Genomic DNA, 24,390 nt, shown 5'->3' on the forward strand with positions numbered 1-24,390 from the left:
TCAGAGAGAAACACATATATCTAGTATTCTTATTTCTCTCCTTGCCACGATAGATAGCTCAGACCCCAAGTGCCTATTATCCTGTTCTCCGCCTCTTACCAGTGCCCCTCGCGAAAGCCGGGGGGAGGAACTGCGTTCACATGTCAACCGCAGAAAATAGGCAGCCAAAGCAGTCAAGGCAGCCACAAAGGCAAAATCTTGACCTCCACCCTTGGGTTTCCTTCTCGTCTGTCTTGTTGGGCCTGCCTTGCTGGTGGAAAAGGTTGGGGAAGACAATAAATCTCGGGAGCGGGAGTTGGGGGGATCTTGGATATGGACGCGCCCACGCAGTCTGTCTTTCTTGGTCGTCAGAGCTGCAAGCGGTCGATTGGCTTGCCCACATTAGCTGTCATGCCAGGGACTTCGCGGCTGCTGAAGCCCGCTGCCGTTTCGAGGGCGAGTGGAGGGCAGTCTGCAAACAGGGTCGGTGGGTGGAAAGCAGGCTGAGTCCCCGGGTGTGCAGTGGAACATCGCCAGTGAGCCATATTATCCCGTGCAAGGCGCAATGTAGTGATAGATATGCCCGAGCCAGCCGGTATGGCCGAGGTACGACTTACATGCCCGCCTCCGCCAGCCCGGGCGTGTAGTGGATACATTTTGCTCGTCAATGGGGTAGAGGTTGAATGGGCCCCCCTGGCCCGCCATAGGTAATGCCAGACGACAGTCGACGCCCTCAAACATCTGTGCTTCCGTGCAGACTGCCCCTTTGTTGTTGCCTTTGCGCATTGTCGGTCTTGCTGTTGTCTTGCCATCCTATCGTCTTCCCCATCCCTAGTCTTCTCATCTGGGCGATGCCCCAGCCGACATGACATTTGCCTCAAATGTGATCCCTCGGTGCCTGCCGGGTTGACTAGGCGTGAAGCCGACCATGCGGTGCACCGCTAGTGACCCGTAGCGTCGACTTCGGCCACTTGCTGTCCCTTCCCACTCGGCCTCGAGGGCGGCGCCGGTGATATGGGCGCTAGGACAATGGCGCTCCTGCCGGCAACCAGGGGCGGCGTCCCCGGGCTGTAAGCCAGCAAGATGCGCAAGCTGGCCGCGTTTCCAGACTCCCTACTCATTACACTGGTGCCCGCATTTGCCAAGACCGAACCTCTCACGTTCGAGATCGGGATGCTCTTTCTGACACTTCAGCTGTGTGGATGTCCAGGTGATGCTCTCGTCGCCGCCTCTTGTCGCCTTCGGCACTGTCCATCATCGCACGCATTTCCGTTGCCGATACCCACCATACGGTCCATCTACTGACCCATGGCGGCCGCGCTCGCTTGGGCTGCCACAATTACCTCTGCCTTTGTTGGTTCAATGCTTGGACGTTGCATGGACATGCCTCATCCCCTTCTTTTCCTGTCTATCCAGATCTCTGCCGGACGGAGATCGGACGGTCAAACCACGCCGTCATTCCTAGAAAACGCAACCATTCTCTTGATCTGGAGGCCTTGGATGTCTTCAGCTTCAGTGATTATCAACATCCCCTAGGTGGGTCCTTATGGCTAGGTAGGTAGTAGGTGCCTACCTAGGTAGGTGCCCAAGTAGTCATCGCGTCCCTGTGAGTGCCAACTTCCGCACGTAAACAGTAGCGGGTGATGATCAAGCTAGCTATAAAGCCTGACCGACACAGCTCTAGAACCAGCCCTTTTGACGCTCCTGTCTCCCAGCCCAGCGTGGCCGTACCTAGGGCACTCGCTTGGTTGCTAGGTCGTTCTAGTAGCCCTAGCGGTACGGGAGCCCGCCTCCTCTACTTCCCCCACCCAGCTAGGGCGCCAGCTTCGTTCCTTCCTCCAACTGACATGGAAGTCTTCTGTAGTCTTCCAGGTGGTACGTCATCCCAAGGCCCCTTGCCCCACTAGGTGGCCAACCAGATGCCAGTTTCAAATTCTTTACCCCGTTACTTTCCTTTTTGAGCTGCCGCACTTTTTCTTCACTCTTCCCAACTCGTCCTTCTTCAACTCTCCTACCAACACCACCACATCGCCATTTCTGCAAAGCCTCTTCTCAACCATGCCTACCATCAAGTCCGCCGTCAAGGCTGTTGGTTCTTGGCTCGCGAAAGTGGGCTGGGCTTTATTGACCTCGCATCCTTTCCCACTCCCGCCAGATGTCTCGGGCCCGCCTGCCGGAAGTGCTAGCGAGCCCCTCCTCCAGCCCACGCGCCCAATGCGCGAACGCGTTTCTGAGAAGAGCCGAGGGGGACCTTGAGGGTAAGCCCATTCCTACTTCCACCTCCTCTCTTGGTTCATTTGCAGCTCAGCGACCTGACTGTCATCTTCTTATCTTCTCTCTCGAGGTAGAAAGGCAGGCCAGACCCCTCCATCCCAGCACAAGAAAGACGGTAAGCTCGGATTATCTCTCCCATCCTTGCCTGTGCATTTGCCCATCTGATGATCACATCACGTTCGCTTCTTTGGAGCCTTTCGGCCATGACGACCTTTTTTTACATCCGGTTTTGTTCTGAGGCAGTTCTTAAGCTTCACGCTCCCAGTAGCCTGCTCTCTACATGTCAAAAGCTAACATCGCAAGCCACGATAGCCACAGGCGACATGTTTCGGTTCGCCAGACAAGCGGTAATTAGCAATCCCCCAACCCGCATTCTACTTTCATCCCTCATTGCCTATGATGAATCATGAATACCTTGATAAACAAAACATGATATACTGAGGCTAGCCGAAGGGCTTTCGTTGCTGACGAACTTCCGGACGTGTTCGTTCAGAATCTAACAGTGAATTTTTACCTTCAGACCAGACCACAAGAGGAGCGCAAAGCTATAGTCCTACCGGTATTATGTTATACTATTCTGTTCTCTCATCTCTACCCCAACAATCCTCTATGGTGATTCGATGATACATGTGCATACTTGCAAGAAGTGATTTTCTTCGATGTGCTAAATCAAGTTCGTTATCACCCTGATTTCATAACTCAACTTCCTCCGGCTATGTTTACAAGTGCTAACTAACAAGCAAGTCCTAGAGCTAGATGCGCATATTGTCTTCCTGCATCCAATCGTTCCTTGAGATGGTAAGTGGCTCACGATGATATGCTCCCTTAACTTGACGCTATGATGAGAAAAATACCGAAAGAGCTTTCAAATGACTGGACCCCGTTGTCCTACACATGATTACGCCAAATATGTCTTGACCTCTGACCTGCGTCTCTCGTCCGACATGCTACGTTTCCTTGGCCCCAGACCACAGAGACAGACAAGCTGACCGGATCTCCTTTGTTCTAGGCAAACAACGCGAACATGGCCGGGAATTTTCGAGGATGACACAGTACCGAAGGAGGAGGGCAAAAGGCGTCACATATCGAGGTTGGGCAATCCAAATACGCCGAGCCAAATGGTGGGTGGTGGGGTGTGAGGGTAGCCGAGATATACAGATGGCCGTCGAGCCCCATCGTACACAACCTCTGGTGATAAATACGGTATGTGAATAGATGACTGCATTGGGATTCACTGCCGAGGTAGCCCACCTTCGTTTCGTGTCGTGCCTTCTGCCCAGTAAAGGTAGCAGAGCCGCCTGTGTCTGTGAAGATTTGCTGTCGAGGGGTCAGACGGAGCCTCCCAAGCTCCGAGGGCAGCTGATGAAGCTGCACATTGGCTGGTAGAGCCTCGCTTACGTCGGCGAGCCTGCAGGCGTCGTGCGCCCGCCTGCATGCGGAGCGCACATGCATCGCGGAGTGGTTGGGAAGCCATGCCAGCCCATCTGCCCGGTTCATTCGGCCTTGGGGGGGAGTTAAAATTCGCAACGAAGCATCCTTGTCTGAGGCTCTGCTATGCCATTTTCGGTATACGCCCCGCGTAACGCTCGCGTACCACTTTCTGCGTAGGCGTGGGTCAGGCTGACGGGCAGCTCGACCCACGTGGGACTGGGCATGTGTGGTAGGCAGGCACAGCAGTTAGGCAGCGTGGAATCACGCCAGCGTGACGGTGATTACTCAGTGGACCATGCGGGGGGAACCTATGTGACAGCCGCGCTAGCCGACGGATCTAGTGCGTGGCCCGACATCTGCCTACGGTGCATCCGGGCAACTATTGTATGGTTCACGGATAGACCGGATGTTCACAAAAGGTTCTTCTGCTGGGCGGGGTGCGGCATCGTCGGGGATGGGCCGGGAGAGCTCCGTGTGCAGCCCTGGTCATGAGCTTTCGCGAGGGTGGCACCTGACACAAGGAGGCCGCGGGCCGGTGGGTAAACACATCTGTGTACGCTTGTGCTCGTATAACGGCACCTATGAGCGCGTAGTGTTGGACAGGTGCAACATGAGGTTGGGCAAGCCCGCCTTCACGGCTATACGAGGGGGAAGGCAGTAGGATATCGTGAGGTGCAACGCCAGGCTGCAATCTTGTGCAGGGTTTGGGCTCCTGGCTGTGGGGACTGCGGATGTGCGGATGTGGATGGGCTTCTTGGCGAGCGAAGGGGCCCCGAAAGAAAGGTGCACGATATGTTTCTGCATTTCAGGTATGGCAGGGCCCCCAAAACGGAGGCAGAGAGTGTGTTTGCGCTTCGGTTCGTTGGTTGATGATTGTGCACTTTCGAGTGTGATGGGCCCGGCGGGGGAGATGCGCGTCTGAGCGACGCCAGTTCGCATGTTCTCCCAGCTCGGCGCGGGGTTGTGATAACGCAGGCCACCTATCAAATGATGCGACAGCTTGCGGAACCCTCCTTCTGCGGCTGAGAATGACTGGGACGACAGGACCATGGCTGGGCTTGTCTCTGTGTCCTCATTTGGTCAATGGATGTTGGGGGCCTCGTCTGCTTTCTGGGTGGGTGGGTAGGAACATCGTTTTCTAGGCGCAGTCGACGGACTAGCGGATCGAGGATGCGGGTGGGCGATAGATGGAGGTACTCCCGCGTGTACGAGAAACATCGAGGATGAGTGAAGTCCCCAGGCCCTAGCTATTGGTCGCGTTTCCCGTTCTAGACGATGAACAGACGGGGAGTTCAGCCTGTCAGCTCGTCCGTTGGGCAGCCGCCTCAACCCGCCACTATCAGGATGGATAAGCATGGCAGGACGAGACTGGTCTGGACCCCACGTCTCAGAAGCGTCTTGGCCGTTAGTGCGGTCAAAAACAGCGCAAGGAGCAGTCCAGACCGACACCATTGGCCAGCTGCGGTTGCGCAAGACTGGCGGTGGATGGGGCCTGGAGCCGGGGTGGCTTGTCAGCCAGGTCACAGCGGGATGTCAGCGAGATCAGAAAGGTCGGGATGCCGCTACCCTCAGTCGAGTGCTGATCAGCGCGGCGATTGCGGTGGACTGGATTGACGCCAGCAACTCCGAGATGAGGAAGAGTGGAAAGGGGACCAGAGCCGCCGTTCTTGACGATGTTAGCCGCTAGCTGTGGCAGCATGATTTAAGTCCGTGTGGAGCGCGAGGAACATGGTGGATCCCAGCCAGGCTCAACTGGAATCGCGGGTGAAAGGCGGGCGAGTCTGGTGCGATTCAACGGCCTGAATCGCACCCGGGCACCGCCCAATACCGTTTGTTATCAATGCCATTCATCGGCTGTCTTTGGATTAACATGGTAAACTGTTGGAGAGTGGCGCGCTTGATGACTTGAGAGAGGCCACCTGTAAGCAGGTGGGATTCTTAGGATTCGGATCAAGGGTGCTTGCAGGAACTCATTTCTCTACCCATTGGCCAACCTTTTCCACAGTTCCCATCCCCTGTTCTCGAGGACGTCTTCGACCCGAGACGTTGAGCGGCCGCCGACAGAAGACTCGAAAATATACTCGGTTATGTTTCACAGCCTTTCTGCATCCGAGCCTGGTCGGGGAGGCGAGCCTGCCCAGCTGTGATAATTGATGGCCACGCAAACCATGTGGATGTCCGTCAGCAAGGCAGACAGCCGGGTGCTGTAGCCAGCCACTCCAGCGGGCCAGCGCTAGCGTCGGTCCCTCAATCAACCCACGCCCGCCACCTACCATTCTCCACTCCCCGCCGTGCGTTTTGGACGATTTTCGAGGACAGAGAAAACAACAAGTGAGAGGGAACACAGTGGCATTTCATCATGTTGGATGCTGTCGTTATCTCGTGCTACACAAGCCGCACCGAACCCCAGCCTTGACGGACAGCTGCCCCCAGCACATAGTTAGCCGGTACTAGTAGCCAGTACAGTCCCAGTGTGTGCCGTGCACCGATTCAGAGAAAATGACCGCCGTTGAGCAACTGCGGCGACATTGATGCGTGATATAACCACATAGACATGAAGCTTCATATTCGCATTCATCATCCTCGCTGCGTGACTGTGCATTATTGTGTCGGGGGTCGCCATTTCACCGCAACAGCACTGCATCTCATGTAGGTTCGTCCCAGTATAAGAGCGAGCCTTGGCTCGCCCCAAGATTGGGCATCGTGGGAACCCAAGGCCGCAGCCTAACCAACCTTCCCTGTTGCATCTTGACCTAGTCTCCTCGGCCTGCATGATTGTCTGCTGCCTCGACGACTCCCCCTCATAAGAGTCGGCTGTTCTGCCAGTCCTTTTCTCCTTCCCTCCCCGCTTCCCCTAGAGGATATAAGCCACCACGATACGTAGGTCGCCGCTCCCGCCGCACCGTGTCTGGGTCCTCCGATATCGTATCCCGGCGCTGGTCTTAGTCCCACCGCCTTTTGGTGTCACCACCCCCCCAAATGGCGGATGCACCTCCCTCCTTGCTTTTGCCCCCCTGATCGCCTCATCTAGGTATCCACGCTTGCGCTGATTGGACCCCTGCACCCACCCGCACTAAGCGCCAAAGTACGGCCTTGGTGCTGCGCCAAAGGACCCCTAGTCTCAAACTGGTCCCCTATTTTTTTTCCATCACATTTTTCGGGGTCCTTATCGACGCCCGCCGCGGCGCGCACCTTGGTGGCCGGGAGGCACCAAGACGACCGGGAACCCGCGCCCTCGCCGCCGATCGCGCGTTCCAGGCCGCCCCAACACAAACAAGCTGCACTCCCTTTTGGTCAGCTCGGCTGCACCACCTAAGCCCGCTCACACCGACACGAGCTGCTAGCACCAACGAGTCAGCTTTGCCGAGAAATTCAACAAGTCGCGGTGCCGCCCGCGCCCCCCTTTCCCCTGGCACCAAACTCGCACCGTCAACGCCGCATAAGTCAGTCGCTAGCTTTCCGAAACGTCCGGCGGTCTTAACTTGACCTTTCTTCTTTTCGGTTTTTTTTTTCTTTTTTCGTCTTCTTTTTGCTAGTTTTGACTTTGACCGAGTTTCCCGTGCTTCTCGCACCCGCTCCCCTGTTGCGTAAAGCGAGCGCGTATCTTCCGTGGGGTTCGTCCACCTTCAGTCCAAGGATTCTGCGAGACCGGAGTCCCGCGATATAGTAGACGGCCATCTTCGGGCTCAGCACCCATTTTGTGCGATTTTGCCGCCTATAACCTTTCTATTCCTTCTACTATCCACAATGTTTGCGCCCAGGGGCAGGGGCTACGAGTCCGAGTCGGAGGACGAGGGGCGGAGAAAGGTGCTGGCTAGCAGATCCAAGCTCGAAGGGAGGCTCGAGGGGAAGCCCTCGCTGCAAGCGGGCGGGGCGGACGACAAGAAGAAAAAGAAGATCAAGCTGCCGCCGCAGGAGAGCATCGAGCAGATTTGGGAGCGCTTCTCCAAGGAGCAATTCACCAAGGCTCTCAAGATCCTGCCGTTCGACCCCGTCCCGGCCTCGACCGCCTCCGTCCGGGCCAACGAGCTCCTCACGGCCGGCTACGAACGGGCCGCAGAGGAGTGCAGACGCAGGGTCCGCAAGATCATCCAGGAGTGCAAGCGGGTCAACAAGCGATATCGGGATCCGGGGTTTGATCTGGTACGTCACCCTTTCCATTTCTATGTTGGTGGTCAAAATGGCCCGGGATGCCGTCTGGGAGATCACGTGTCTCCTTTTCGATCCGCGGGGCCGGTATGTCTCACCCAATGCCAGCACTACTAACATGGTCGTGACAGGATTGGGATCTAAAATGGCGAAAGGGGAATACGCTTAACTACCTGGGGAAGACCAAGTTTGAGCTTAGCACGCAGACGGCGCGAGACCCCAACTCCAGCGTCCCCAAGGCCGTGAAGCGGATCCATGAGATCTTTGATAAGCCAACTTTTATGAAGGAGATCCATGGGTCAGATGTCAAGCAGGGCGGTCTGGGCGACTGCTGGCTGATTGCCAGTCTCAGTGGTTTGGCAAATATCGAAGGTGTTGTTCGCCGTTCATGCGTCGAGTACAATACCAAGATTGGGATTTATGGCTTCGTTTTTTACCGAGGTAAGCAGCGGCCCCCTGACCATAAAGAATATTGTCGACATGGGCTTAAGAAAATAATCTGACGGCTCCTAAGATGGCGAATGGATATACTCCATCATCGACGACAAGCTTTTCCTCAAGTCTCCCTGCTGGGACGACCGCAGCATGCAGCGCGACCTTCTCCAACAGATTGACAAGGACGAAGCAGAAATCACGTACCGCAAGACGTACCAGACTGGCTCCAAGGCTCTGTTCTTCGGCCAGAATGTGAATCAAAACGAAACGTGGGTGCCGCTTATGGAGAAGGCCTACGCCAAGGCCCACGGTGACTACGCTTCGTTGATCGGCGGCTGGATTGGCGAGGGCCTCGAGGACCTAACTGGCGGTGTCACAACCGACCTGCTGGCGTCGGATATTCTCGACACGGACGAGTTCTGGGACAACGAACTCGACAAAGTCAACCAGGAGTTTTTGTTCGGCCTCTCCACTGGCCTGCTCGACGGTGGCCACGGTAACAGGGACGGCATCCAGGAACGTCACGCCTACAACGTCGTCGAGACGAAAACGCTTACGAATGGCACCCGGCTTCTGAAGTTGAGGTAAATAAAGCACATCCCGCCCAAGACGGTCAAACCTCGTTTGACCGCCGCTAACGCAGAGAATAATGGACAGAAACCCATGGGGATCGAAGAGACGAGGTATCTGGGAGGGCGCTTACTCGGACGGGTCTAAGGAGTGGAACGAGCAAGAAGTGCAGCAGGAGCTCAAGCACTCTTTCGGGAGCGACTCGGTCTTCTGGATCACGTACGAGGACATGCTGCGCAAGTTCCAGCACATCGACCGCACCCGGCTCTTCCGCGAGGACGGCTGGCGCTCCTCCCAGCGCTGGATCGGGGTCGACGTGCCCTGGCGGGCGCAGTGGCACGAGAAGTTCCACGTGCGCCTGACGCGGGACTCACCCCTGGTCCTGGTGCTCTCGCAGCTCGACGACCGCTACTTCAAAGGGCTCGAGGGCCAGTACAGCTTCGAGTTGAGCTTCCGCGTGCACGAGCAGGGCAAGCCGGACCCGGAGGACTACGTCGTGCGGTCGCACGCAAACTACCTCATGGAGCGCTCCGTCGGCGTCGAGATCCCCGACATGGCCGCGGGCAACTACTCCATCTGGATCTCGGTGCGGGCGGACCGCAACTGGGCCACGCGCGAGAGCGTCGAGGCCGTCGTCAAGCGCGAGTGCCGCAACAAGGACGAGAACGAGAAGCTGGCCCAGGTCGGGCGAGCCTACGACCTGGCTCACGCCAAGGCGGCCCAGCACCTAAACGAGGTGGCGCGCCGCCGCCGCGCCGCCGACCACTCCAAGGCCTCGGGTGAGCGCAAGGACGAGCGCCGCACCAACTGGGAGCGCCGCCGCATCAACAGGGAGATCCAGCAGGCGCAGAACGCCAAGAATCTGCGCAAGCGCGAGAGGCGCAAGGCGGAGCGCAAGGCCGCCGCCGAAAAGACCGCCGCCGAAAAGACCGCCGCCGAGGAAGCTGTAAAGAAGGCCGCCGAGGAAGCCGCTGCTGCCGAGAAAAAGACTGTCGACAAGGCTCTTGCCGCTGCGAAGAAAGACGCTGAGGGTGAGGGGGCAGAGGCCGCTTCGACAACTGCTGCCTCGACAACTGTTGCTTCTAGCACCGCTGGGAAAACCAGTGACGAGAAAGCACCGGAGCAGGTTGCTGGGGAGTCCTCAGAAGGTCAAGATAAAGTGGAGCCCAACGACAAGGATGAGAGCTCCACATCGGTTCAAGAGAACAAGGAGGAGCCCTCCACTGACAGCTCCAGCGACCTGACCAAGGAACCTGCCAAGACAGAGCCGAAGCCGGATACCGCAGCCCAAACACTAGCCGTCAAGCCCGACCAGCCAACCGGCGATGACGGGGAGTCCGTGCCGTCTAACAAGGAGGGCAATTCTGAGCGCAGCAGCGCGTCGCAAGGGAAGCCCACTCACATCGACGTACCTCCCCATGCCGACCCGACCCAAACCAGCAAGTCCACCAGCGAGGGCGGAGATGGCAGCCCTGCCTTGTCCGCCGCCAGCACTCCCCAAGATACCCCGCTCGACACACCGCAGTGCGAAAAGGCCAGCGCGGAGCAGGCTGGGGACAAGGAGAAGGACGACAAGGTCCCCGTGCCGCCCGTCGAGGGCGGCCCTCCCCCGCCGGCCCTGCCCGTAATCTGCCAGTACCACAAGGACCAAGAGGAGGCGGCGCAACGGCGCATCCAGGCCGCCGAGGAGGAGGCGCAGCAGCGCCAGCTCCAGGCACAGCAGCAGCAGCAGCAGCAGGCCGAGCCGGCGCCGCAGCCGGAGCCGAGCTACTCGGAGGACGACTCGTCCGACAGCCCCGTCTCGGACTGGGAGCAGCTGTTTGACTCGGAGGACGACGACCAGGCCAAGGAGCCGCTGCGGCTAAAGGCGGCGGCCCGGGCGGCGGCCACGGCGGCCAACGGCGGCGTCGACGTCGGCAAGGACCACGACGAGACCGAAGACGACGGCGAGTCGCGCCCGGAGCCGTGGGGCGCCGTGTGCGTCGTCGGGTTCCGCATCTACAGCCGCGACGAGGCGCTCGAGCTGCGCGTCGTCATGGAGGGCGAGGCGCTCGAGGAGGGCGGCATGGGCGAGAAAGGTGCGGCCGACCTCGATAACGCGCAGGCCAACGCCGGCGGCGAGAGGGCCAAGAAGGACGAGGAGGAGAAGCCCAAGGAAGAGGAGAAGACCAAGAAGAATGCCGACGCCGCACAGCCGCGAGACGGCCACGACGACGACGACGACGACGACGACGCGGGCTACGAGGCCGACAAGGACGACGGGAAGTCGAGGCGCGAGGCCGACAGCAACACCGACGGCTTCGCGCCTTACCAGACCATCGTCAGCAAGGGCGGCGACGAGTTCGAGAAGGCGTCAGCCCCCGTTGTCGTCGTCGCGGACGACCAAGAGGAGAAGGCTGAGGACCCGGAGGGGGAGAAGGCCGGCGACGGCGCCTAGGTGGACGCCTGCCTTGTCCCTCTCCTGTTGTATGGCTTCTGGACCTCTTTGATATGACGCGAGAACTACGTTTCAATGCGCGCGTCGCGGCGCGGGTTCCTCCTGCCCATTCTCCTGACGCCATTTTCTTTGGACCGGCAAGATGCGCCCCCGTTGCTTCGGGGGCTTTTTCGCCACTCCCCTTCTCTTTTTCTTCGGCATGATGTAACGACATTTCACCAAACGTGACGAAGGGATGGGCTATGACTGGCAATGTAACTTGTGGGAATACACGGAGGGCTATCATTTTGTTTACAGGTTTTGCGCTAATTCTTGCATTTGATCTCCTTTTATCTGCAACCATGTTTACCATGGGGTTGATTTCGAAACTTGGTAGAGGTGAAACTTCACAACACAACTCACTAAATATCGTCCTCCTCTCAAGCTCTTCTCCCCAATCTCGTCGCGCCGTGAAGTTGTGTCATGGATCAAAGGGATGTATAGACTGTGCAGGATCCCAACAAAAGCTACCAGCCATGTGTATCTACCGAGACAATTCCTAGTTAATTACTTCAGGGCTCCTTCTGCGCCCCGGTTGGTCCTGATCAAGACAGCGGCAACTCCTCCAGCACAGCTCCTGTGCGTTACATCCACATGTTCGGGATGGCCTGCCTGTCACTGGGATGGAGGGTTTTGTCATTTCAAATCAGTCGCTCACAACTGGTCACCGTGCACCTGATCACTCCATAATGCCATCAGCGCCAGTTCCAGTGACGCGTTGTGATTCGTATCCAATATGGGTAAATCTCGCAAGCATCTGTAAGCAATAACACTCCAAATTCGCATCGTCAAATCCCCGACAGGGACGAGTTGGCGTGACGAAGTGCCGGTGACTTGGCGTTAATTCTCCGAAGATGGCCAGTTTCCGTTTTAGCCGGGCCACTTACAGTCCAGCCCGCGGTCGTCGTGTTTTCGTTTCATGGCGCGGCGGACCTCATTCAAGAACCGGCCGTGACGAGAACGGGCTCCCGCAGGACACCAAAACATCGAGCCTAGACCACGTCGCTAGAAATAGCTAACAGCTCGTCGAAAAAATAAGCAACGGTGCTGGGGTCCAGATTAAGATGTCTGACACCTGAACTAATATACGCAGCTCGGAAGCGTGGGAGAGGCTCCCCCGTTCTGGCCCAGTTCTGGCCCAACTCCCGCCACCTGCTCCGGAGATGCATATAGCGCTACCCACTTGGTATACAACTACACCGGCTTCCCCAGATCCTCGGTAGCACAGCAGTGCCGATAGATCTCAGGGCCCAAGCAATGCGGTGACACCTACAGTGGCGGTATCCGGGCTCGCGGGTAATCCCAACGGCTATTATTCGTAGTAAAGTACGTCGCGTGCGGCGCCTACCCGCCTTGCCATGTCCCGTACAATCAGCAGGACATCCAGTTTACCCCAGGATCTCTGATGCTGTGAGATGGTCTACCAGGGGTCCTCGGCCTGTGCTCCCCGAACGGTGGCCAAATCGGGCACAAATATGGCGATGGCAGTCTTGAAGATTCCCCTTATCTTGCATTGCTAGGACCCTCTTTCCCCTGGTTTCCCTCACTCCCCGGTATTCAAGGTCGAGTTGCTGGCTTTGATCAATCCTCCAAACCTTTTTGAGATGGCGTTCAAGATCATTCTCCCTTTGGCTGCGGCCATAGCCACGTTGCCCTTTGTCCTCGCCCATCCCCACGGCGTGGACGAGCCCGAGTTCCAGCATAACGCCAGGCCCCTCTACGAGCGCTCCCTCGACCACTGCGAGGGCAAGTTCGCCGAGCCCGAGTTCGTCAAGAGGACCATCGACCGCTACAGCGATGAGTACGACAGGCTGCGCCGGGCGCTTGGCTTCGAGCCCGAGGGAAGGTGAGGACCCTGGACTTCGCCCCCTTTTTTTCTTTTTGCTCCTCGCGTGGCTTGCTGACTGGTCTGTCTGGCAGCCCCCACATCTCCAAGCGCGACTACATCTCCGTCTCCAAGATCGACCACAAGAGCAACAAGCCCGTCAGCAAGGGGATGAGCCTGGCTTCCTTGTTCACAGACTACGGGGCGTGCATGCTCATGCCGGCGGTCGACCAGGGACCTCTCTGTGCGCCATCCCAGTCCGGCAGCAGGGGCGAGGGTGGATCATCATCCTTCAAGTTGGGTAGTCGCTAATATGTGGCACGCAAACACTCACAGACGTCAAGGGCGAAGAGATCCGCAAGAACATCACCAACGGCGAGAAGGGAATCCCCCTGACCCTCGCCATCCAGGTTGTCGACTACCAGACCTGCAAGGTCGTCCCGGATGCCTACGTGGACATTTGGAGCTCCAACTCCACGGTATGAACAAAGCTCACTCTTTCGTTGTTCTCCGAGTTCGCCCAGGTCGGGGTGGACATGACTAAACAACGCCCGCTGCGTCATCCCACAGGGCCTCTATGTCGGAGTCCAAGGCTATCCCGGCATGGGCGACCCCAACGACGCCTCCATCCTCAAGGGGACGACTCTGCGAGGGATCCAGCCCACCGACAGCGCAGGCATCGCGTCCTTCGACTCCCTCATGCCCGGCCACTACGAGGGCCGCGCCACGCACATCCACGGTACGTCATGCCATCCATGCATATTTAACCTGTCCCGCACAGCCGCGTGGACCCCACTGACACGTCCCTTTTCCAGCCATCGTCTACCTCGGCGCCACAAAGCTGGCCAACAACACCCTCAGCGGCGGGCGCGCCGCGCACGTCGGGCAGCTCTACTTTGACCAGTCGCTCGTGACGGCCACGACGCAGGTGCGGCCGTACAGCAGCAACCGCATGGCCGTGACCCCCAACGTGCGCGACTTCCTCTTCATGATGGGCGCCAACGGCGACGACCCCATCGTGCGCTACGCGCTCGTGGGGGACAAGCTCGAGGACGGCATCTTTGCGTGGATGCGCTTCGGCCTGCGCCAGAACGCCGACCTGCGCGTCAACCCGGCCGCCTTCTGGACCGCCAACGGCGGCAAGATGAACCCGTCGGGCCCCGTGGCGAAGCCCGGCGGCGGGCGGTGGCCGCCCCGCAACAGGGCCCGCGGCGATGCCGAGGCCGAGGGGGTTGGGAAGAGGGACGATGAGGCTTGCGCCGACGAGGCGTAACGGCCGTACTTGAATCCTAGGAGCCACGCTGTCTTGAATGATGGTTCTTATTATCAGAGTTGTTTTTAGCTCCGAGGGCAACCTTCGTGAGCCGTTAGTCCTCGGGGTCTGCCCAGCTAGAATCCAAAGCAAAAAAAAAAATATGTAGAATGATATCATTATCCTCAGTGTCCTCATAGTGAATCGCCTTAGGGGGTGGATCACTGGAGCGTTCAAAGATCCACTTCCTTCCAGCACGACATCGTCTTTGCGGTTTCATGTGCTGATTGGCAAAATATTGTCTGGTGGCTCGTCATCGGCCCCAAGAACATCAGATTAACTTCGCTTTCCCACATATCCAAGTTGTAACGCCAAAAGACGGTACAGAGATTGTGAAAGGGAGAGCCCTGAGCGGCGGTCCAATGGTTTCCATGCAGACGGCTAAGCAAGTAGCTGAAATTACGCTGCCTGACGGCGCGCTGCGAGACAGCCGGGATACAATGCTAAAAAGCAATTCTAGATAGACAACTGCGGAGGTCAAGGCCTCACCCTGGATTCCGCATCTAGAGAAAGCCAGTGGAAGATGTCCTCGGAGGGGGACAGCCAGGCGCAAAGTACAAAGAAGCGGTGGTCAGGAAGTGGCGAGATGAGAAGACAAAGAAGACCCAAACTCCATTACAAAGCAAAGATATAGAACCGATAGCTTAGCGATCCCAGCTCATCCACCCAAAAGTAGACGTGGCAGAGCCGAGCAGCAGCATCGTCAGGATGGCGGCACCGGCTCGGTCGCCCGTGGTGATTTCCTTGAAGGTGCGGTCCTTGGATGGGATGGTTCCGGCGAGGGGGTCGCCGGCGCTGGTGCCTCCTGTCGAGTTTGTGACAGGAGCGGCCGCTTGGTCGATCAGCAGCGAGCTGACAGCGGCGAGAACGTTCATGCGCTCACCGGCGCCCGAAGTCTTGTCAATGGCGGGGTCGATGTACTCGCCGCCTGTCCAGTAGAAGCCACAGGCGCGGCCGGTAGCACCGCCGGTGCACTGCTTGACGGCCATCTCGGCCGACTTGCGGAGGACAGGGCGGATCTTGTCGGCCATGAAGGGCGCCACTTGCGATGCGACAGCGAGCCAACGGTGCACATAGCCCTTGAAGGACAACATATCAGCCGTGCAGCCACCCTTCTTCTGTTCGCAGGGCAGTTCGTACGCAGCGCCGTCGGCGAAAAAGTCGCGGAAGATGGACTCTGTAAGCTTCTCGACCCGTTCCTTCCAGATGGCGCCTCCGTCCGTCTATTCAAAGGCCACGAGTAGGTTAGCAAGATGTTTACTTGCGTAAACGTGTGACAACTCCAAGCAGTAAGGTGGGCGAGTAGCCATGATTGGGGCAACGTACGTAGTTGTACATGAAAGCACAGCCCTGCAGGAGGACACCGATGTTGTACGAGAACTGTGCCTTGTGAATGTCGGTGCAGTTGTTATTGACATGGCCACCGTCGTAGACCCTGTAGTTCTCGTTATCGATATAGTTGACCGCCCAAAGCCAATCGAACGTTTTCGCAGCGTGCTCTGCGTAGGTCTTGTTGCCTGTGTACCTGGCCAGGCGGGCGCCGATGTTGAAAAAGCAACCATTTGCGATGGCTGATAGTGGAGAGTAGGGGATTAGTACTGGGATGTTTCACATGCAAATCATAGCGCCGCCTTTGGCGGCAGGGGAAACAGGATATTCGAGGAGAGCTCACTGTTCTTGTAGTCGTAGCCCGCATTGGTCGGAGGGACCTGCCACCGCATGCCTCCGTTGCAAGTGTTGTCATGACGTTCGGGAGCGGCCTGTGTCGTCCATACGGCCTGGGCGAGTGCCAACCACTGCGGCTTGTCCTTTGGAGGGTCCGGGAATTTGTTCTCGGCGGCCAGCATGGCCGTCATGCCCCAGAAACCCTGGTCGTCGTTGCCGAGAGAAGCCCTGTGCTTAGCAGGCTGGAAATCTCGACCCTCGCCGACCTGGTTCAGAATGCCCTCGCTGATGATCTTGTTGTACTCGGTGTCGCCCGTCAGGTGCCAGTAGTCGATCATGGTGCCCATCAACGCACCGCCCTGCCACCAGTAGTAGTCCCCCTTATTCTCGGTTGGAGGTCCCGGCAGGATGCCGGGCTCTTGGCCAGTCTTGTTTCCGGGGTACATAAGCATCATGTCGTACGCTAGCGTCTTGGCTGATTGCTTGATTGCATCTGTCGGGCGCGCAGAGGTGATTCGATGTTAGTCTATCTGGGCCACCATCTCCGTCTAGAAACACTCTGCGCCCGAGAAGGACGGCCTGCCAAGGGTCTTGTGCGGGCTGAGGTCCCCACGATGGAGCACCCAGGCCGCCTAAAAACTAGCTACATTTAAACGTACCAAGCGTGTCTATCTTGTAAAACTGAGCACTCGCGGTCTGGAGCGACGCCGCGAGAAGCAGAGCTGCCGCGGCGCCTTGGGATAGCCTTGAACGACCCATGGCGAGAGGGTCTGGGGGCGATGGACAGCAAAGGGATTCGGAGGCAGGAGCAAAAGCAAGAGCAAGATCGGTTCGTCGGGCGCGAGTCGGCCAAAATGGAGGGTATCGCTCGTCGAAAATTATATAGCAATGAATGGAATTGCTGGCGACTCCTAAGATCGGGCGTTCAGGAGTCGAGGAGGAGCCGTGGAAGAACTGGAGATTGTAGCGATTGACTGCAGTTGGACTGTTGGGCTGGTGGCTGGAAAGGGAGACGGAGAGTTCGTCGTAGTGGTGCCGGGTCACAAACAAGAAGAAGATGGCAGCCCTAGGCGCCCTGCCCTGGCTGCGGGGGCGCAACGAACCAACCAGAGGCCAAGAAACCAAGCATTCTCCCGCCCCCTTGGTCCCGGCTTGGCCGCCTCGGCAGCGCAGGGGCTGTGCATTCCATCAGGCCCAGCCAATGTCCAGTGGTCTTGGCAGTCGCGTCTGCTCGTCACGCCCACAGCCCCGGCCCTTGACTTGCCCTTTTCCCCTGTGCTTCTTGGGGGACCCTGGCTGTCCAGCCAGTCGCAGCATGCTGTCGTTCGCGTTCTCTGCTGCACCCAAGAAATACCAAGCAAAATGGCATCGGCTCGCGGCTTACGATCGCTGCAGCTCCCGGCAAACAAGCTTCCCAAGACTTGTGCTCCGCATCATCCTTCCAGCCCTGTGGCTACTGGGTGCGCAAGTTTGACAATGGCAAGTGACAATGTGAGAAATCCCCTCTCACCCCCCGCTCACCTGCACAGACAAGGGGGTGGGCACTGAAATTGCAGCAAAGGGAGCTGACGCTAGTCCTGTTTTGCCGCACTCAGGGGAAAGAAGCGACAACCAACCGCCACCGATGGCTTCATGTGGTTCGTGCCAGCCGTGTGAGCACAGTTCACCGCTGAGAACGCGCAGGTCTGGTGGGTATGACCGAAGACAAGACAGATCAGCGGCGCAAAACAGGAATCCTTTGGACAATCGGTATCACGTGCGTTTTGCATTGAGCACACCCATCCAGGATACCCACACGTGATGTCGCACGTGATATTGATCCTCCTTTCCCACGTGCAAGGAAACCGACTTCTTATTTTCATCCTTCATCGCATAATCCCAAGTCGACATTACCCTCACGCCGGTCCGCTGACTGTCTACGCCCCCACGCTCCCATACCTGGGATAAACCACACAATACAGCTGACCTCCACTCACCAGGCGCTCGTTGGATCTCTACAATACTCTCGTTGGATTGCGTCACTGTCTATAACAATGCGCGGGCCTTGGCAAGAAGCTCAAAATGCCCCGCATGGGCCAGCCGGTTGATAAAGGCGCCATTCCCTATGCAACCCCCGCCCTCGGACTTGACCCGACACTGTTATCTCGAATGCGACACCACAGAGAGGTGTCGGTATAATCGCTACGCAGCGTGCTTATTGGCAGTCTACGATAGGGAACAGCCATTGCTCGGCGCCGAGTCCGTGATCCCTTGTGTCCCGCTTTTTCCTGCTCATTTGAGCAACCATTGACTGTGGTTATGCCAAGGCTAGCCAGCAGCTTCCTCCTGCGGAGGCATTCCCACGCGATGCGACCCTTGAAAGGGGTTTTATTTTCTTGGTCAACTGCATTGGGCAGGTCTTTTTTATATGCCGTGTCACAAGGTAGCGCCCTCATATCTTGTCACACATCTTCCTAGCACCCTCTCCGGCTTCTCACCGCGGCGGCCCGAGTGTGGTCGAATTGGCTCGCCGCAATCACAACACATACATGCATCATCTCTTGATCGCCATCGTTGCCGAGTGGCATACGGCCTGGCACACATAGAGCTGAAACCACCTAGGGCAAGGACGCGTGGCTTTCTCGACTCTTTCTCTCCAACATACTGACGAAAGCTTCAGGGCACCGGGGGACTGGAGTCCTCCATATGCCCACCACTTTGTTGGTTCTGCTGACAGCCTCGTAATGCTTGGCACCGATACTACCCCGACGGATCACGACACAAAGGCGCATCTCACGCAGATGTTCCCCGCCTCCATCTGCCTAGTTAATCTTAGGGTCACATTGTGGCATATCGGCTTCCGGCCCTTCCAAGTCCCTCTATGACCATGGTGGTGCGGAGTACGCCTACAAAAGCGACATGATGCTGCCGTTCGACCGCTCGTCCCTGTACCAGGACGACAGCTGGGCATGCCCCCATAGCTGAGACAGTATTCACACAAATACTGTATAATATGCGTTCCCACACATCTTTCGCCGGCTTTGTTGCCGCCCTGTCCCTTGCGTGTTCGGCCGTGGCCGAGCTCAGCAAGCCTCACTTGACTAACCCTGAGTTGAGAAACGCTGATGTATGGTGGCGCCAGGCCCGCGACATGGAGGCTGATCTCCCAGAGCACTCGTACAGATCTGACGATTGGGACAACAACTACATCCCCGAAGTTGTAAGGCGTCCCCCGGGGTTTGCGGGGCTGCGTTGCTACGGGCCGTTGGGTTTCAGGGGCTGACAACATCCAGTTCTTGTCGCTCTACTACCAAAGCGCCAGCTTCAACTATAGCATTTGGGACGTGGAAACAAAGAATGTCTACTTTTCGGATTGCCCGCACCCCAACGTCGTGAGTCGCCACCGGGGCTCCCAAAAGTCGTGGGACGATGTATTCAGGGCTTTTTCCAAGAGCCCCGTCGGTATAAGGGCGCACATGTCCAACCTCCTCATCATCCCGGACGAAGCGCTCGTGAACGTTGCGGGCTACGCACCGGCCACAGCGGCCGTGTTCGTCTCGCAGTATTTCCACCTCCCGGTCATGATCCACGAGGGATTCCATGGACTCGACGTGATCGCGTTTCGGGACAAGGTCGCGGGCCGCTACTCGGAATGGAGCACGTGGTGGAGCGTCTACGACAAGGACAGCCATGTCGTGACCGACTACGCCCGAACCAACGTGAGCACACACCCAACCCCGGTCTCGCCACTGACATGGGTGGATTCAGGTACGCGGCAGCTGACATGCGAGACGCAGCAAATCGAAAACTTCGCCGAGACGGGCCACTGGGCCGTCGCCGACATGACGCGGGGGCTGGCCAACTACACGACGCATCGGGCGCAGGTCGCGAACCAGCTCGACCACGTGCGCGCCCGGCTGGGGGCCGTCCTGTTCCCGGGCGGCTGGCCCTCGGGCGGCGCCTGCACGCGCAAGGTGGCCGCGGGGCCCATCGTGGACAAGCGCACGCTCGCGCGCCTGGACCTGGCGGGCGGGAGCCACATCATGGGCGGCGGCGACAGGGGCCTCGAGTGGGCATTTGGGAACCGCGCCGGCGCCGGGGGCGTGCCCATCATTGAGCTGCCGGAGGATCTTGACTGGACACCGCCCGAGCCCGTCTTGTTGAGCGGTGGTGGGGCGTACAACCTTGCTGTTCAGGGGGTGCTGCCTGGAAGCGTCTAGGGTGACTTGTGCTCAGGTGTTCATGTGGGGTTGGAAGAGATGCGTCTCGATGACTACGCAGACACCTAGGCACAAACTTGGTTCTGTAAATCTCTTCATAGCCAAGATGACAGCAGAAATGATCATTCGCGGATTCGAAGCCTCAGTATTAGTCATTGGTGCCTGGGTCGTCCTACGATCACTGCATGCAAAGGAGTAAAGGGAAAACAATAAAACATTGTTGGATACCTAATTTAGGTAGGTATTTTTATATCAAAATGGACCATGCCAAATTTAAAATCTCAAGCCACGCTTAAATCTTGAGCATCCTGCTCCGCGAAGTCCACCCCGCCGCCTCGACGGAGCGCCTGGTCATGACCTTGACGCTCTCGGCGTAATCGCCAGTGCCGCGCTTGGGGTCGGCGTCGCGGGGCGTGCACGTCGACTCCTGGCCGGCCTTGCCGCGGTCGCCGTCGACGGCGGCGAACTTTTGCTTCTCGCTCGTCGTGGCGACCATGTTCTTGGCGGCCGTGGGCGTCCAGCCGTTGATGAAGTCGCCATGGGAGCAAAAGACGTTTGCGCCGCACGACTGGCGCAGCGGCGCCTCGCCGTCCCAGCCCTTGGGGAGGACGCGGCGCAGGTCGTAGCGGATGCTGAAGCGCAGCTGCGGCATGCTCTTCATGCCGGCGGGGCACCAGTTGGGCGTGCCGTTGGCGCGGTCCTTGTACGCCGTCTCGAGCGTGGCCTCGTTGACGCACTGGGGGAAGTAGAGCAGCGTCTGCAGGTGGGTGCTGCACGTCTTTGAGGGGAAGCCGTTGCGGTCCGCGGGGGAAGGGTTCGGCTCCGACTCGCACATCCACTCGACCTTTGCGCCGCGCGGCATCTCGGCCGCCGTCTTGGCCTCGGCGTTGCCCGCGACCATTTTCAGGTCCTGCGGGATGGGGACCTCGGCGGGGGTCTCGCCCAGGTTGTAGTAGGCGCTGAAGCGCGACAAGGGCACGGGCTCGTACGTCTTGCCGGCGTCCTTGGTGAAGAGGAGGGTGGGGACCCAGTAGACGGACAGGTCGTTGGGGTTGTCGGCGTTTGTGCACGACTGCTGCAGCTCGGCGCTCGAGTTGGTCGTGGCCGTCACGGCGTCGGCGCCGAAGAAGGAGTGAAGATGGGACTTGCTGAACGAGCCCGGGAACACAATGGGGTCGATGTTCTTGGTCATGAAGGGGGAGGGCAGGTTGACCTGCGTATAGGCAAGGGCCGCTTGGGCGAAGAGGCTGCCGGCGAGGGCGCCGCTGAAAAGAACGGAAGATGATGGCATCCTGTGCTAAAGAGTGAAAGGGTTTGTTGGTTGGAAGTGAAGGTAAGTTGACAGCTGGGCCAGGGTGAAAAGAAGGGACGAGACGGGAAGAAATACGAGAGCGGGCAAGGAAAAAGGTCAAGGAAGAAGGCCTTGGGGAAGAAGAGACAGGATGCTTTCTCGGGCGGGACCAAGGCCGCCATTTATCGTCTTGAAGCCATCGCTGGCCCCTCGGCGACTCCAACATGATGAGCTGCCAAGATGGGGGTGCAGCATTCATCCTGTCCCCTTCGCCCTCCACTTTCATCAAAACGCCGTGTTTCAACACGGGCCCGGTGGATCTGCGCAGGGTCGTCGCTGGGCGGACACTGCGACCCTGACATGGTGATCTCCGCAAACATGGGAACCCACTCGGACATTTCGACATCTGAGTCGGGCTTGACATGTTTGGAGTAGATGGAATGTGTCAATGTTTCCCCTGGAGAAGGCCGACTACCGTCCTATTCCTGCATCACTTTCGCGTGGTTGGCGATGTCGCGCCAGGGCCACCGAGCGCAGACGCGGTGACGCGATGCAGCCCTACCCAGGTAGGTCGCTTAGCGCAAGCGCCATTCGGAAAATAAAAGCCTGGATAAAAAAAGCACAAGTGGCGGGGGCTGCATTCGATGGGAGAACCTGACGTCGTGCGGGAAGGAAGAGGCGAACGGTCTTTGCCCATGCTAGCGAGCGTCGTCCCACAAATTGGGTTGCTCTCCTTTCCTGTCCTATCCAACAGGGCTCCCCTGCTTGCTATCTTCCGTGTTAGGCACCTGGCGCCGTTACTTGGGCTCGTCTCCTGGATTTGCCGCCGTGGCAGGTCTGAACTTTGTCAATAGCCCTGGCATGTCCTGGCCGCGACAGCGGAGAAACGAAATGCGAGTGGGCTGGGCTTTTGTCTGATGATTTTGTTCCCGTCGCTACCTGCCGGGGTCAGGGGTCTTGTTCCGTTTCCGAGCCTTGCACGACTGCCGCTGTCTTGGCGGGGCCGATTCGGAACAATCCTCGGGAGGCGGAAGTAGCTAGCATCTGGCGTGCGGTGCTTGATGACGTACACCTGGGTTGGGGCTAATACGGCGACCATCATCTCGTCCAGTCGTGAGAGAGAACGTAGGCCGGGCGGGACGCACGCGCCGAAGGGCTGGGCAATGTACGATATTAGCCGCTGTCTCCGCTGCTTAAACGCGGCGCCGCCACCGTCGGAGAAACGACGTTCGGCAAGGGCATCGGCAGCGGCGAGAGCGCCGCGCTGCGGCAGAGGCCGATATCCCTAGTTAAGAAGAGAAATCTCGCCCGTGGTGCATTCCGCTTCTCGTCAAGGACACGCCCACGATACCGAGCTCACATGTCGGAGAGCACTATATTTCGCCCGTCAAGATGAAGTCCCTTCTATCTACTGCCACCAAGGCATTTGCCTTGCTGAACCTTCTAGGTAGCCATGTTACAAACGTGCTGGCCGCGCCGTCGGCCGGCTGCGGCAAGACGCCAACCATCACGTCGGGGCAGGCACGCACCCTGACGGTCAACGGCAAGCAGCGGCAGTACATCGTGCGGCTGCCCGAGGGCTACGACAGCAGCCAGCCGCACCGGCTCGTCTTCACCTTCCACGCCCTGGGCGGCAACATGAACCAGATCGCGACGGGCAACGAGGCCTACTACGGCCTGCCGCCGTTCGCCAACGGCAGCGCCATCTTCGTCTCGCCCAACGGCCAGACGGCCGGGTCGGCCTTTGGCCTGATGGGCTGGGGCAACGTGGGCGGCGAGGACATGCTGTTCGTGGACGCCATGCTGGCCGCCGTCGAGGCCGACCTGTGCGTCGAAACGACGCTGCGCTTCTCGACGGGCTTCTCGTACGGCGGCGCCATCTCGTACGCAATCGCGTGCGCGCGCGCCGACGAGTTCCGCGCCGTCGCCCTCATGTCGGCCGGCATCGTCAGCGGCTGCCAGGGCGGCACCAAGCCCATCGCGTACTACCACCAGCACGGCGCGCGCGACCAGGTGCTGCCCATCACGGGCGGCCGCCAGATGCGCGACACGTTTGTGCGCAACAACGGCTGCGCCGCACAGGCGGCCGAGCCGCAGCCGCCGTCAGGCGGGCTGACAAAGGTCGACTACGCCGGCTGCGACCCGGAGCATCCGACCACCTGGGTCGTATTCGACGGCGACCACACGCCTTCGCCCCGCCTGAGCAGCCAGTCGGGCAACTTCTCGCCGCGCTATATCTGGGAATTCTTTTCTCAGTTCAGTTAGGGGGCTCTTGAGATCAGGTGGTGGGTCTCCTGGTACATGTTCTTTGAACCGAGGAAACTCCATTTATAAGGGCTACTCTAGGCAGCAGTTTCGGTATTACAGGATTCATGGGAGGTGGCTGGGAGGTGGACACTTGCCTTGAGTTTGGTAGGAGGCTAGGCTCGGCGAGTCGCCGCCAAATGCCCAGGCAGAGGACGGCGACTCGGGACAGGAGACAGGAGGGCGATGGATAGCCAAGAATATCCAACTAGCAGTTCTGCGGTTCAAACATCCTGCTCTAGTAGTAGGAAGGGCGGCCGTATCTGTTAGAGCACACTAACACCTGTCTCTGCTCTCGACGTTCCTTTCGTGTTGCTCTCCCACTAGCAAGCCATGTTATAACCCGTATTTGCTTCACTCCCAGTTTTCCCTGGCCTGGCGAGGATCATAGGACAAGCGAGTGCAAGCTATTGCTTTGGCGTCTACGTCTAGGCTCATAGCAGACCAAGCTCCAAGAAAAGATTTGGACTTATGGAAGGT

General features: G+C 58.5%; 10 protein-coding genes across 10 annotated transcripts; 5 read left to right on the plus strand and 5 right to left on the minus strand.

Annotated features, from left to right (window-relative positions):
- Window positions 1-347: 347 nt before the first annotated feature.
- Window positions 348-765, minus strand: GGTG_12653 (hypothetical protein; the record flags this gene model as incomplete). Its single annotated transcript, XM_009230554.1, has 2 exons — window positions 348-451; window positions 597-765. 2 exons carry the CDS (start codon window positions 763-765, stop codon window positions 348-350), a joined length of 273 nt encoding a protein of 90 aa, XP_009228818.1.
- Window positions 766-819: 54 nt separating this feature from the next.
- GGTG_12654 (hypothetical protein) lies at window positions 820-1,246 on the minus strand (the record flags this gene model as incomplete). The annotated part of the gene is made up of 2 exons (XM_009230555.1): window positions 820-1,047; window positions 1,169-1,246. 2 exons carry the CDS (start codon window positions 1,244-1,246, stop codon window positions 820-822), a joined length of 306 nt encoding a protein of 101 aa, XP_009228819.1.
- Window positions 1,247-2,809: 1,563 nt separating this feature from the next.
- On the minus strand, window positions 2,810-4,837 carry GGTG_12655 (hypothetical protein). The gene is made up of 2 exons (XM_009230556.1): window positions 3,505-4,837; window positions 2,810-3,441 (listed from the first exon to the last, which is right to left on the minus strand). The coding sequence occupies exon 1, from the start codon at window positions 4,732-4,734 to the stop codon at window positions 4,264-4,266; it is 471 nt and encodes a 156-aa protein (XP_009228820.1). The 5' UTR covers window positions 4,735-4,837; the 3' UTR covers window positions 2,810-3,441; window positions 3,505-4,263.
- Window positions 4,838-5,038: 201 nt separating this feature from the next.
- Window positions 5,039-5,442, plus strand: GGTG_12656 (hypothetical protein; the record flags this gene model as incomplete). The annotated part of the gene is made up of 1 exon (XM_009230557.1): window positions 5,039-5,442. One exon carries the CDS (start codon window positions 5,039-5,041, stop codon window positions 5,369-5,371), a length of 333 nt encoding a protein of 110 aa, XP_009228821.1. The 3' UTR covers window positions 5,372-5,442.
- A 1,989-nt stretch (window positions 5,443-7,431) lies between these two features.
- On the plus strand, window positions 7,432-11,275 carry GGTG_12657 (hypothetical protein; the record flags this gene model as incomplete). The annotated part of the gene is made up of 4 exons (XM_009230558.1): window positions 7,432-7,827; window positions 7,965-8,274; window positions 8,348-8,852; window positions 8,926-11,275. The coding sequence occupies 4 exons, from the start codon at window positions 7,432-7,434 to the stop codon at window positions 11,273-11,275; spliced, it is 3,561 nt and encodes a 1,186-aa protein (XP_009228822.1).
- Window positions 11,276-12,918: 1,643 nt separating this feature from the next.
- On the plus strand, window positions 12,919-14,468 carry GGTG_12658 (hypothetical protein; the record flags this gene model as incomplete). Its single annotated transcript, XM_009230559.1, has 5 exons — window positions 12,919-13,160; window positions 13,235-13,383; window positions 13,476-13,618; window positions 13,710-13,878; window positions 13,955-14,468. 5 exons carry the CDS (start codon window positions 12,919-12,921, stop codon window positions 14,410-14,412), a joined length of 1,161 nt encoding a protein of 386 aa, XP_009228823.1. The 3' UTR covers window positions 14,413-14,468.
- Window positions 14,347-17,174, minus strand: GGTG_12659 (hypothetical protein). The gene is made up of 4 exons (XM_009230560.1): window positions 16,776-17,174; window positions 16,124-16,609; window positions 15,778-16,022; window positions 14,347-15,674 (listed from the first exon to the last, which is right to left on the minus strand). Exons 1-4 carry the CDS (start codon window positions 16,873-16,875, stop codon window positions 15,096-15,098), a joined length of 1,410 nt encoding a protein of 469 aa, XP_009228824.1. The 5' UTR covers window positions 16,876-17,174; the 3' UTR covers window positions 14,347-15,095.
- A 204-nt stretch (window positions 17,175-17,378) lies between these two features.
- Window positions 17,379-20,463, plus strand: GGTG_12660 (hypothetical protein). The gene is made up of 4 exons (XM_009230561.1): window positions 17,379-17,607; window positions 17,712-19,315; window positions 19,389-19,814; window positions 19,893-20,463. Exons 2-4 carry the CDS (start codon window positions 19,109-19,111, stop codon window positions 20,313-20,315), a joined length of 1,056 nt encoding a protein of 351 aa, XP_009228825.1. The 5' UTR covers window positions 17,379-17,607; window positions 17,712-19,108; the 3' UTR covers window positions 20,316-20,463.
- Window positions 20,464-20,607: 144 nt separating this feature from the next.
- Window positions 20,608-21,606, minus strand: GGTG_12661 (hypothetical protein; the record flags this gene model as incomplete). Its single annotated transcript, XM_009230562.1, has 1 exon — window positions 20,608-21,606. One exon carries the CDS (start codon window positions 21,604-21,606, stop codon window positions 20,608-20,610), a length of 999 nt encoding a protein of 332 aa, XP_009228826.1.
- A 1,223-nt stretch (window positions 21,607-22,829) lies between these two features.
- On the plus strand, window positions 22,830-24,091 carry GGTG_12662 (hypothetical protein). The gene has a single exon (XM_009230563.1). The coding sequence runs from the start codon at window positions 22,999-23,001 to the stop codon at window positions 23,869-23,871; it is 873 nt and encodes a 290-aa protein (XP_009228827.1). The 5' UTR covers window positions 22,830-22,998; the 3' UTR covers window positions 23,872-24,091.
- The last annotated feature ends 299 nt before the right edge of the window (window positions 24,092-24,390 follow it).

The sequence above is a fragment of the Gaeumannomyces tritici genome (genome assembly GCF_000145635.1).
Source record: "Gaeumannomyces tritici R3-111a-1 unplaced genomic scaffold supercont2.9, whole genome shotgun sequence".
In the NCBI taxonomy this organism is placed as follows: domain Eukaryota; kingdom Fungi; phylum Ascomycota; class Sordariomycetes; order Magnaporthales; family Magnaporthaceae; genus Gaeumannomyces; species Gaeumannomyces tritici.

Excerpts from the sequence above, each read along its gene's own strand:
- GGTG_12655 (XM_009230556.1), bottom strand. The coding sequence starts at position 4,734 with ATGGTCCTGTCGTCCCAGTCATTCTCAGCCGCAGAAGGAGGGTTCCGC.
- GGTG_12659 (XM_009230560.1), bottom strand. The coding sequence starts at position 16,875 with ATGGGTCGTTCAAGGCTATCCCAAGGCGCCGCGGCAGCTCTGCTTCTC. Across the intron at positions 16,610-16,775 it reads TTACAAGATAGACACGCTTG|ATGCAATCAAGCAATCAGCC; the intron begins GTACGTTTAAAT and ends CGCGCCCGACAG. Across the intron at positions 15,675-15,777 it reads GTGCTTTCATGTACAACTAC|ACGGACGGAGGCGCCATCTG; the intron begins GTACGTTGCCCC and ends GCCTTTGAATAG.
- GGTG_12660 (XM_009230561.1), top strand. The coding sequence starts at position 19,109 with ATGCGTTCCCACACATCTTTCGCCGGCTTTGTTGCCGCCCTGTCCCTT. Across the intron at positions 19,316-19,388 it reads ACAACTACATCCCCGAAGTT|TTCTTGTCGCTCTACTACCA; the intron begins GTAAGGCGTCCC and ends GACAACATCCAG. Across the intron at positions 19,815-19,892 it reads CCGACTACGCCCGAACCAAC|CAAATCGAAAACTTCGCCGA; the intron begins GTGAGCACACAC and ends TGCGAGACGCAG.
- GGTG_12662 (XM_009230563.1), top strand. The coding sequence starts at position 22,999 with ATGAAGTCCCTTCTATCTACTGCCACCAAGGCATTTGCCTTGCTGAAC.